The 13,361-nt window shown below is 37.1% G+C and overlaps 1 protein-coding gene across 1 annotated transcript in view; it reads left to right on the top strand.

Annotated features, from left to right (window-relative positions):
* Positions 1–2,132: 2,132 nt before the first annotated feature.
* Positions 2,133–13,361, top strand: part of LOC104896528 (hypothetical protein) — a 33,265-nt gene continuing 22,036 nt past the window's right edge. Inside the window, exons 1-2 of the mRNA XM_010683283.4 lie at positions 2,133–2,535; positions 4,798–4,891. Of these exons, the coding sequence (XP_010681585.2) occupies positions 2,221–2,535; positions 4,798–4,891 (409 nt within the window). The 5' untranslated portion in view covers positions 2,133–2,220. The remainder of the gene's footprint in view (positions 2,536–4,797; positions 4,892–13,361) is intronic.

Genomic DNA, 13,361 nt, shown 5'->3' with positions numbered 1-13,361 from the left:
GCATATGATCAAGCCTTGTCATAAGAAACTTCACCAGATTCACAAATGACTAAACTCTCAGAGACACATCATAAGAAACCTGAGATAACAGGCTACCAGAACCGTCGAAATGAAAGATGATGTCTTTGAGATCTTCCGAACATAAAGCATCACACTCACCATATGTAAATATTACATGAACAACTGAAAAATAATAAAGCTTCAAGAAGTGTTGAGTTGAAGAGAAAACTAGAATGTGTTATTATTCAAGCGTTAGGAGCATCATCACCTACAAAGAAATATGCAAGAGTAGATTCAAATGTGCATAAACATAGTGATGATATATGTTCAGGAGTTTCAGACCCCATTATACAGTATGAGAATGCATCTGATATCTTGGATATTAGTAGTATCCCTAATTTTAATGACTTAAGTGGCAGTAATAATCAAGTCAGTTCTGGTGAAATTACATCAGAAAATTCAGATAACTCATGCAGAGGGAGCTGTAGTGATGAAAAGATCAGTAGGAGCGATGATGGTTCTAGTAGAGTTCGTACTATGACTCGAGAAATTCCTACACAGTCTAGTTCTATAGGGGTCCTAAAGATAAGACTACAAATCTAAGCCTCATAAAGGTTGAATGTTCTAAAGACGAGCCATGTGGTGGCAAACGAGGTGTGTTACCTTCACAATGTGTAGGGGATAACTTTGAATCAACTGTCTAATTGGGTAATTCAATAACCTATGAGATTACCTACTAAATTTCGCTGTAAATTCCAATTTATAGCAGAAAAAAGGATATATAACAAGAAGAATTTTAATCATAGAGATCATTATGTAATAATTACGCGCGTGTTTTTACAGATTGATCAATTACTTGTTTAACTTAATATTGCTGAGTATTTATTCACTATTTTCCTACATCTCTCTGATTTCATTCCAGTCAATGTCAACTATAACATGAAACTACATCATTTAACAACTTCAAATTGCATATCAAGGTCCGTGGATCAAATTGAGAAAGCATCGCCTACCTTTAACACTTCTTTCAAGCCATCTCACATGATGCAAAGCTATACAATGTTTCTCGAAAGACAGATTAAAGCAAACTGAGCAAGTTAACAGACAGAAAATTCTAATAGCAAGATTCAAAGCAAACTGAGCAAGTTAACACCAGAAATCAGATCTAAATCGTTTCACAATTTAGATTACAGATTTAACAACTAGTAAAAAAATACACTAAACAATACAAATCTAGACACATATGATATGGAGCAATTTGAAATTTCAAATTCCAAATCAAAAACTAACTAGAGGCAAGATAACTACATATGTGTAAGCAAGATAACTAGAGGCAGAGAAACAACATAGTTGCAAAATCCGAACCCAAACCCCAAACCTATTTCCGCAAAATCCGAAACCAAACCCTAATTTCGCAAAATCCGACATAAATAAGTAAAACGCAATACGATTATAGCCAAAGAAATATCAAATTCACAAATTTAATCATGAAAAAAGCAAAAAAAAAATCATAAACTCGACTATATTAGAAAAAACCTAATTACAGAAGTAGGAAAAACACGGAAAAAAAATTCATAAATTCGTGCAAGAATCCGCAGGAACTGAAATTTCATTTTGGAGAAATCGATCGTTGAGGGAGGAGAGAGAGAATTGTGGTTTTTTTAGGGGAAGGGGTGAGATTTGGACTGGGCCAGAATTTGAAATCACATGGGGAGGGAGGGGGTCTGATTTGAAAATAGCTATTTCTAACCTGGCTTGGAATTGTGTTGTAATTGGTCCAATTCCAAATCCAATTCTATTAAGTACCCAAATACCTGATTTGTGCCAAATTCAGAATTTCAAATGAAATCCTAGTTCCCAAACAAGCCCTAAACTAGATTCAAATACACGCAATGCGTGTTTCAAGTTATAAAAAGATGTACAATAGTCATGTTGTATTAATAACAAATTATAAAAATTCTTTTTCAAAATAATAAATTACACTTAAGTTATTTCAAATGGACACAAAACTGATCAGAAGTTGTATTATACAATTGAGATTTATCTTTCACCTCAATAAAAAAATTCATACACTAAATTTACATTTGCAGTAATCACTGATAAACTTGGCGCCACGTATTGCCTCTGAAAGGCATGAACTAGAGGCTAAAGCAAATCATAAACATCCTCTGACAATTTTGAGCACTGCACTTTGGACTTTGGACTTTGGAGGCGACAACAATGGCGTTATCAATATCAGCCACTCCACTTCGAGCTCCACTTTATAAATCACCTCCAAAACTTCCTTTACCCCAAACCTTTTCTCTCTCTCATAATATATATATTAATCCCCTACTCAAAACTTCCCTTAAATGTGTGGCAGCTCCACGTCAACTTATTGTTCCTTGTTCTGCAAATCGGCGCTCATCAGATAATTCTGAATTAGTTGGTGAAGAAGATGAAGACATATCTTTTCGAAACAGATTAACTCAAGCTGTGTTGTGGGTTATGGAAGGCGTCTACATTCTGTGGCTCTTTTTGCTTCCTTATGCTCCTGTTAGTATTGCTCTCTTCCTCTTCAATGTCTTCACTTTCCCCCATTTTTGGAATTTTTATGATTTCATTGGTAATCTTTGCATCAAATTTATTGTGTACTCATGTAGAGTATTAATTAGCTGCTTGATAGAACCCATGTAGAGTGAAGTTTGAGTTCTAGATCTTTTATATATGTTCTGAACATTAACTCCTACAACTCTTAAGGCCCTCTTTTTTTGGACTTATTTTCATTTCAATTTAGTTAATTTCAGTTCAGTTTCTCTCTCACAGTTCAATTGATTTCAGTTCCGTTCAGTTTCTCTTAGTCCAAAAGAATAGGGCCTTAACATGATTGTATATGCTAATAGATTTTCAGAGTGTCACCCTTATTTTGAGTTTACCAGAAAAACTAGAATGCTTTCTCGAACAAGAAATGTAGTGGGTAATGTGAGAAGAAAAGTAAGCAACTGAAGCATTGCCAGTAAACTGTAGTTTGTGACAATACTTTCAGATTTAAAATGCTAAGCAATAGCATTAGCATTTCTAAAATGTAATCACTTTGTAGCTTGCTAAACTCCTTCAGATGGCTAGCAAGTGGTGCTTAACTAGAAGAAAATATATGCAAGCAACTACCAAGACTTTTCTACATAGGCATATTAGATATAAAAGCAGAAACCAGAAAAGAAAGAAAGCAAATTATGCCAAAGTTCAGTTGACCCATCAGTTTTTTGACTCTATACTTTCACTGATTTTCCCTTGCAAGATTCCTTTAGAAATTATGACAGGAAAATTGGAATCACTGGGGCAGCCGGGGGGGTGGGGGGTGGGGGGGTGGGGGGAGTCCCCTGAACTCGAGCAAACACGAAGTAGAACTCGAATCCTGCATAACATCAGAAAGGGACCACCACAAAATGAGCTTAAACAGAAGCTGAAAATACCGCTACTGGAGCTCTTTTTCTATTATTTCTTTCTGTTATATCTTAACTAGCAGATTGGTTACACTTGCAAGCGAAATGGAAACCCAGCGTTTCTTGGTTCAAAAATGCCGAATCCTGTCTAAACCATCTCTTATCCGGACTCTTCGGAGTAAGTCCCTTGGCTTGGACAGGATTAGTTCATGTCGCAATCCCCGGAGCCAGGGGAAAGTACGTTCAACGGAGTAATTTCTTAGACGTATTACCACAATCTCAAGGATTAGGTCTCCTTTTTACAGGTCAGTGGAATCTTTATGCTCAGAATATGAGCATTTCGTTGCCAACATAGACATTGAGTCATGAAAATCCTATCATTTTGGATTCGATTAATCCAAAACATCCAATTTATAGCCAAAAACATGTCTCACCTTAAAATTTTATACGTCATGCATCTTCTATACGTCATATACTGTATCTATAGATGACCAAAAAAGAAAACGGGGATAGCTAGCTAATCTCGATCTGCCAATGAAATGTTGCTGTGTCACAAAGTTATTTTCTGTATCTTCACTAGCAAACCGTCAGATATCTGCAAGTTCCAAAAACTCACACCTTGTATGGCCTCCGAACTTGGAGAAAGTCACAAGTATCAATTTTCTCCACACTAGCAACCTAACCAAGTGCTTTCACCTGCTACGGAACTCTAGGCTCCTGATATAGTGGAAATAGGGAAATGTCGTTGGCACCACTTTTGTTGTTTGATTATATATACATATATGGACCAAGGGAGTGAGGATTTTGTCCTACTAACTTTAGAGGCTTCCTTTTCTTCTATTCCAACAATTGCAAATTTCTTCTGCTGAGCTGTCTGTACTTGTGCAGTCTGCAGCATGCAATGTCATGGACAGAGTTGCTCTTGCAAGTTCTGTTTTGATATTTTGCAAGCTGATGATTCTGAGTTCTAATAATCAACTCAGAAGAATCACCTGCTCAGCAACTAGGAGAGGGGGAGAGGGGGGGGGGGGGAAGGGGGCGCACAACAGCCTAGAGGCAATGGGTTCAATTATTTAACTACATCTATATTCTATATTTAGAGCTGCTCATACCACACACTTCCTTCAGTGTTACCTCTATGCAAGAAATGAAGGATATGGAAATTTTGCTTCTTTTGTGTATGATGCTCTTATAACTTTTGCTTCCTTGTGGTGAGTGGTAACCTTACAACTGAAACTTATTTTCTCTTTTGTCGCTGATAAGAGTATGATTTAGCATTTTATCTTACAGTGTCGAGCTCCCTGCTATGCAAGTTCAAGTTGTCAACTAATCTTTTTAACTACAAATTTTACTTGTACTGTTGTACATATGACAGGGAGATCCTGTATGGGCTATCAGTTCTGACACCATCAATTCTCTTGTGGGCCTTTCTTTGAACTTTTTCTTCATCTTGCCGATAACGAATTCTGGTAAGTTTTCCTTCTAAGGTCTTTATCATCAAATCTAGATACATAGGTGGAACTCATAAAATATAATTGCCTAAGCTACTTTGCCATTCTACTTGGTCAAGCTCAGTACCCCGTGATTTCTAACAGTCATTGAAGTTCCTATCTTACATTGTGTGAATGCTCCAGTATCTATATTCTTTTTTTTTTTTTTGGCAATTCAAAATTGTTATTGGCTACCAAAAAAATAGGTGAAAGACACCGATACAAACTAAGAGCTTGGAACTCTCCTTCAGCTAAAAGGAAAGAGCAGAAGCCATTAACAAACTAAGCTCAACAAGCTAAGCAATATTCAAAAAGAGCATCTGCCTATCTCTATCTTTACAATTAGCAGCAACTTTAAAGATAATTTCCTTCACAACCTGCTTGGGGTGAAGCAAAGTGCCTTTGCAGATTTTACAATTTCTTTGGATCCAAATTGCATACACTGTTTCAGAGAAAAGCATGACATATACTTGAGCATTTCTGCTTCTGCTATGAGCCTTCAGTGCAGCCTGACGTTTTTCAAAGTGAAAGCCCTGCCCCTGAGGAGTTATCCCTGGCATCTGAAGGATAGTATTCCAGATGACAGCAGCATAATCACAAACAAGAATAGATGCTCTACTGATTCATTATCCTTTGTACACAAACAGCAAGTTCTGTTGCAAGGGACATTCCACTGAGTCAATCTATCAGTAGTAGACAGTCTATTCTTCACAGCCATCCATAAGATGAACTTACTTTTAGGAGAAGCTTTGTTGTCGTTGATTAATCTTCTCCAAGGGACTCTCCCCTGATCTCCTAGAAGCTGCTGATCCACATGCTTGATAAACCCATTGTTTTTGAGAATATTACTCCAACCACCCAGATCATCTAGGATACTTCTGCTGTCTATAATCTTTCTCAGCGACCAGGATGTGTTGCTTCTGATAGCAATGTTATACATATTTCTTTCTTCTCTTTTGATAGTAAGCATGCACCCATCTAACCCACAATTTATCACTTTTACAGGCCAAGGCCCACAGGAGCTTCAAAATAGCTGCTTTATTCCACAATTTCATATCCACCACATTCCATCCTCCAGCATTCTTAGAAATTTCCTACAAATGCTCTCAACAGCTTTGATTACTTTCTTTGAGAGAGGAAATATATGTCCCCAATAGTTCTGCATACTGCTAAGTATGCTTCTAATGAGTTGTAACCTCCGTGCATAAGAGAGTAGATGAGCCATCCAGCTTTGAGCCCTTTCTGTTGTCTTTTCTATAAGGGGTTTGCATTAAGAGAAGCTTAGCTTTTTTGGGGAGGCACCCCTAAATACTTGAAAGGTAGCACTCCTTAAGGCATAGAGATGCTATGTGCAAGCCTTTTGGCCTCCTCATTACCAACAGCAGCCATGTACACAACTTTTCTCTACACTTGCTTCTAGCCCTGAAGCTTGAGAGAAACTCTAAAAAGCTGCCACGATTTTAGTAATAGAGCTTTCATCAGCCCTTGCAAATAAAAATAGACCAACTGCAAACATAAGGTGAGTGAGTTGTAATCTCTCACATTTGGGATGAAAATTAAAGTCTGGATTCAGATGAAGTCTACCAAGGCATCTACTAAGATATTCCATGCTTAGGGCAAATAGAAAAGGAGAAAAGGATCTCCTTGTCTCAACCCTTTCTTTGCCTTGAAAGCTCTAGTGGGAATTCCATTTATCAATATTGAATAGGAGACACTTCTCACACAAGCCATAATCCAGCTGATAAATTGTCTTGGGAAGCCTAGCTCACTTAACATTGTTTCAAGAAGCACCCACTCAACTGAGTCATAGGCTTTCATAATGTCCACTTTGATCACACATATGGGAGAAAGGTGAACCCTACCATATCCCCTAATAAGCTCAGTAGCTAGGATTATATTATCTGCAATATGCCTGTGGAATGAACCCTGACTGACTGGTTCACGACTTCTCCCATAATCTTATGCAACTAATGAGCGAGGACTTTAGAGATTATCTTTATATAAGATAGAGAAACAAGCTATAAGACGAAAATCCTTAGCATATCTAACTCCGCTTTCTTAGGGATCAAGGTCATAGCTGTGATATTAACTGGATTATGCATATAAGATGTTTGGAAGAACTCCTGTACTGCTGCATATATATCATGATTGATATAACTCCAGCTCTTTTTAAAAAAGACAGAATTAAATCCGTCAATTCCTGGTGCTTTTGTATCATCAGTTGACCCCAAAGCCTGATCAATCTCCAACTCAGAAATAGGTTGAGTCAACATTTCCCTAACTGAGTTACTCAAGGAAGGCCCTGATCTCACAGTAGGCAAATCAATTGCTGGTAATTCAGATGAGCAGGTACCCAGCAAATTTTAATAAAAATTTACAATCTCCTCCTGAATTTCTGCAGTATCAGTGAGAGCTTCATCATGCTCATTATAAAGCATAGCTAGTCTGTTTCTTGCTTTTCTTATCTTAATGGCAGTGAATTTTTTTTTTTTTGAATTCGAATCCCCAAGTGAGATCCAATTGATCCTAGATTTTTGTATCAGGATGCTTTCATCAACCTTTGACCAAAATCGATCTAAGCTTCTCACAGCACTCCTTTTCTTCCTGCTGCATCTCATCATTTGTATTTAAGTCTGGTAAAGCCTGCAGAGCTACCAGTTTCCTCCTGAATTCTTCCATTTTAAGGTGAGCTTGAGAGAAATGTTTAGAGTGTAAACATTTCAAAGCTTGCTTAACAGTTAACATGTTTAAGTTTAAGCCAGACTTTCCTCATGTGGTATCTGTCATTAATCTCCTCCCATGCAGTCTTTACTATATCATCATCGTTCTCATGCTCATACAAAATATTATTAAATTTGAAAGGCTTTCCTCCTTCAATGATGTCAGACTCCATGTCAAACATCAGGGGAGAGTGATCAGAGACACCAAAAGGCAAGTAGTTAACTTTAACATCAGGGAACTTGTCCACCCACAATGAGTTAACAAATGCTCTAACAATTCTGCTAGCTATTCTATCATCACCAGAACCCGTATTAGTCAAAGAGTAGAACAACCCCATACTAGGAGCTTCAATAACCTGAGCCTCAAGAATAAAATTAGTCATATCTTGAGTCTCTGAGTCACTCACCAGGTCCCCATCAATCCTGTCAGCAGACTGGTACACTGAGTTGAAATCACCTATGATGATAAAAGGAAGATTGCAGTTCTCAGTGCCATCACAAAGCTCCCTCCAAAGACTCTTTGTCTCTTTCTGTCACTAATATTGTGCAGCCCATACACTATAAAAATTCTAAAGCTTATGGTATCAATCAAGTTAGACACATCAGCCACTATATCTGCTCTATATGACTCATAACATTAACTTTCACCTCATTACTTTGCCATCCTAACCAGATCCTCCCTCTAGGGGAGCAGCTGTAATTATACATCCGAGTCATTCTAACACCAAATTTTTTCCGAATTTTTGCCACATTGTGCACCCAAACTCTTGTCTCCACAGCATAAACTTTTATCGTATGTTCTGTAAGAAATTCATGATTTCTTTTATTTTAAAAGGGTCATTCATACCCATGACATTCCAAGAAACAACCTTCATCATGAGAGATACGGGTTTGGTCCCTTAGCACCCCCAGGCCTCCCTGATTGAACAGCACTGTAATCTATCATTCTAGTAGACTGGTAGGCAACTTGCTTACACTTGTCCTTTATCTTCCTTGTTACAACCTTCCAAGCAGCTTCTTCTTCCCATTCTTGTTCTGAATCTCAGGAGTACCAACTGGAGTTTTTATAGGAGTGATTATGCAGCCAGGATCTATCTCAGTGACAGGACCACCAACAATAGAGCTAGGATCTACTGCCACAGAGGGATCAGCGACAATAATACACTCAGGATCCTCCTTGTTAGTCTCCTGAATCACAATTTTTTCACCCATTTTTGCTGGGGTTTTGATCTGCGGCTTACTAGGAGCAGTTCTATTGTCACTGTTGTGACCTACCAAGTGGCAATTCTTACAATAGGGAGGTATCCAATCATACACAACTGCTTGTGATATCATACTGCCATTAGGATCAGCAATTTAAACCTCCTTAATTATCTCCTTTGTAACATCCATTTGAACCAAAATCCTTGCAAACGAAACTCTCAGATATTTTGTTGTACATTCATCAGCATATAGTGGAATCCCTAACAAGCTACCAATGCGACTTAATGAATCTTCACTCCAGCAGTTTAAAGGCAAGTTTGGAAGCTTGACCCGAATTGGCACAACTTTCAAGACTTTGCTTTGGAAGTTAAAATTTGCAGACCATTGTTTCACTATCATGAGTTTTCCATAAAAAAGATGAAGACCTGAATACAATATAGTATCCCTAACATCTCTATTTATCAACTTAATCATAAAATATCCTTCCTCATGTTTAAACATTTGGGGCTCTTCACTTAAATTCCACTGAGTCATAACATATGATTTTAAGGCAGTCAAGGTTGGATTCTGACCTACAACATATACAATCACAACAAGAAGTCATATTTGAAAATTAGCAATTAAACTTGACAATAGAGTGCTTAATGAATTAGGGAATTAGAGTGCTTAATGACTATATTTGAAATTTGGAAATAATGAAGAATATATCTATAATAGCTAAGAAAATATAATACTCTAAATAAATATGAAATGACTATGTACGTGCTAATAAATTTAACTTCAAAATAATTACAATTTATATAATCCTATATGCTAAAAATAATGAATGGTAATTTATTTTACCTCTAAAGAAACAATGATTCACATTGTTTCTACCGTAAGAATTTTTCCTAAATCTTTAACAAACTACAAAACATTAAAATATGTTTTCCTTAAAATACTCTTCTTCAAATATGACTTTACTATTTTTATCTTAACATTCTCCCACTTAAAGTCATATTTTACTAATTCCTTGTTATGCTGCTTACGTGTTGGTTAAACCAATAGAGGTCCGACACCATATGTATTTATCATTATAGATCGGTTTTGTCAAAGCATCTGCTAGGTTATGTTTCGTATGAATTTTCTGAACATCCACACTCCCTTCTTCCACCTTTTCTCGAACAAAGTGATATTGAACTCGTATATGCTTTGTCTTTGAATGAAATGCTGGATTCTTTGCTAAGTGCAAAGCACTCTGACTATCACAAAACAAAATAATCTTCTCTTGTTTATGTCCAAGCTCCTCTAATAACATTTGCAACCACATGGCCTCCTTAGTAGCTTGAGTAGCTGCAATGTATTCTGCCTCTATTGTTGAAGTAGCCATGATGGACTGTAGTTTTGAAATCCAACTTACAGCTCCCCCGGCAAGAGTAAACACATAAACCGTGGTGGATTTACATTTGTCAAGATCACCTGCATAATCCGAATCAACATATCCTTTGATACCAAATTCTGATCCTCCATAACATAATGCAACATTTGATGTACCCTTAATATATCTTAGGATCCTCTTTACAACACTCTAATGTTCAATACCAGGATTCGCCATGTATCGACTAACCGCTCCCACTGCTTGTGCAATGTCTGCTGATGCATACGGTACTCGAAACATCTCAATCCTCTCTGCTTCACTACTAGGACTCATACTTGAGGATAATTTGAAATTAATAGGAAGAGGAGTAGAAATTGGCTTACATTCTTGCATGTTAAAGCGTCGTAATATTTTGTTAAAGTAGTTGTAGGGGTTCAGAGTGCGCGGAAGCGATAGATTCAACCAAAGATTGAGAGAAATTAATAAAGACGATAAAATTATACTGGTGAAAGATGCGATAGTAATTCCACAATGATAAAATGGAATGTTAATAAATATATGGAGAATATACAATGTTAAAATGTTATTATAATTCTAAACAAACACTAAGCTATTTATAATAGCATGACAATGAGAAAAATAGCATAGCTAATTATAGGAATGGTTAAGCACACATTCCTCACACAAAAGCAGATAATTCACATAATGTGAATTGTGAAAAATAGTAAACTATTTTACTATGTTTAGTAAATGGTGAGACATTATTTTCCCACAAATCTCAACCTTGGCTTGCCATTTCACCGGGTGATTCCAGCTAAGTTAAGGCAATGTTCGAACTTAGCTACTGGGAGTGGCTTTGTTAACATATCAGCAGGATTATCGGCTGTATGAATCTTTTCGACAACGAGATCTCCTGTTGCAACAACATCTTTTATAAAGTGGTGCTTGATATCAATGTGCTTGGTTTTAGAATGATGTTTACTAGTCTTGGTCAAGTGGACAACACTTTGACTATCGCAAAATACGACAAGAATATCTTGTTGTAAACCAAGCTCATACACCAAACCTGGGAGCCATATAGCCTCTTTCATACCTTCAGTGGCAGTAATATATTCTGTAGACAAAGCCGCAATAGCTTGAAGTGAAGAATACCAACTAATAGCAGAGCCACAAAGTGTAAAAATATAAGATGAAATTGATCTTATCCGATCTAAATCACCACCATAATCAGCATCCACATAACCAACTACACCACCGGGATCAACTCTTTCTTTATCAAATATCAAACCAATATCACAAGAACCCTTAGAGTATTGAAGTATCCATTTTACAGCTTCCCAATGTTGTTTGCCTGGATTGTGCATGAACCGACTAACAATACTTACTGCATAAGCCAAATCTGGTCGAGTACACACCATGGCGTACATTAAACTTCCAACTGCATTAGAATAAGGAACATGAATCATGCGTCTTTTGTCTTTGTCTGTTTGTGGACATTGTTCAGAGGACAATTTGAAATGAGCAGCAATAGGAGTATTAACAGGTTTACTCTCTTTCAAGTTGAACTTGTCAAACATCTTCACGATATAATTTTTTTGTGATAAAAAGAGTTTTCCAGCTTGACGATTCCTGCTTATCCCCATTCCAAGAATTTTCTTGGCAGGACCTAAGTCCTTCATATCAAATTCACTACTTAACTGAGATTTATCTTGGGCAGCAATCAATATATCATCAACATAGAGTAATAAATATATAAAAGACCCATTTGACGTCTTCTAAAAATAAACACAGTTATCATAACTACTTCTTGAGTAGCCTTGTCCCTTCATAAAGGAAACAAACCTTTTGTACCATTGTCGCGGAGACTGTTTCAAACCATAAAGAGATTTTTTCAAACAACATACATAATTCTCTTTGTCAGGTTCTATGAATCCCTCACGCTGATGGATATAAATTTCTTCTTCAAGGTTACCATGAAGAAAAGCAGTTTTGACATCTAACTGTTCCAACTCCAAATCATGCAAAGCAACTAGAGCAAGTAATACACGAATTGAGGTATGACGAACGACAGGAGAAAATACTTTATTGAAACCAATACCTTCTTCTTGATCAAAACCTCTAACAACATATCGTGTTTTATCTCAACGCTAGGGATGCCTTCTTTTCTCTTAAACAACCACTTGCAACTAATAGCTCGTTTACCTTCGGGTAACTTCACCATATCCCAAGTTTCATTTTTATGAAGACTTTCAACTTCTTCTTGCATTGCTGCAGTCTAGGTAGCACGGATACGGATACGGGGACGGATACGGGTACGGGGACGGAAAACGGCAAAATTAAAATTTCCAAAAACGGGTACGGCTTGGATTCGGCAAAAAATAAAGTAAATAAATGTAATGCATTTAATAAATGATACTGCCTTAAAAAATTTTCAACTTATAATCTCCATATAATTTTTGCATAAAAAACATTAAAATTAGATAATAACTTTTGCACCTTCTTAAAATATTAAAATATATAGGGGGTCAAAAAGAAAAAAGAAATATATTACCTGGACACCCATAAGTTATAACCTGTTCCCTAGATAAGTCAGACTAGACTATGAGAGAGAATAGAAGGTTGCAGCACTACAAGTACAACTTTACTTAAAATATAGAAAAATAAACAAATATGTTGTACAGCTGTTAATGAGTAAATGACTCGTGCTCTACAACCCATACTTTTCACCTTCTCCTTCAACTAAAAAAATTAAATCGGACAAGAAACTGAGCAAAGAAAAGTTCGAGCAATGACTGGACTGACTGCCAGCGACGATCGGCGAGAAGATCGGCGAGACAGAGCAACGAAGAACTTTGAAGGGGTTTTCAGTTCAGGTGAGAGAGAATTTGAAATTCTCTAAAAGCCCTTGGATCTGATTTTGCCCCATTAAAATTTCTTAAATTGACTGGGTACGTTTCTTAAGCTCCAAAAACGTATCCATCCCGTACCCGTTTGCATACCACTCGTACCCAATTCTTGCCGCCGTACCCACCTTCCCAGATTCGTTTTGGGTACGAATCCGTCCCGTACCCGTACCGTACCCGCTACGGAAAACGGTGCCTGGGAGGAGTACCCGTGCTTCATAGACTGCAGTCCATTTTGCTGAATCTGCACGAGATATAGCCTCATC

Source organism: Beta vulgaris, chromosome 6, assembly GCF_026745355.1.
Source record: "Beta vulgaris subsp. vulgaris cultivar EL10 chromosome 6, EL10.2, whole genome shotgun sequence".
Classification (NCBI taxonomy): domain Eukaryota; kingdom Viridiplantae; phylum Streptophyta; class Magnoliopsida; order Caryophyllales; family Amaranthaceae; genus Beta; species Beta vulgaris.
Note: the sequence above shows the minus strand (reverse complement) of the source record. Positions and strands in the feature narration are given on the sequence as shown.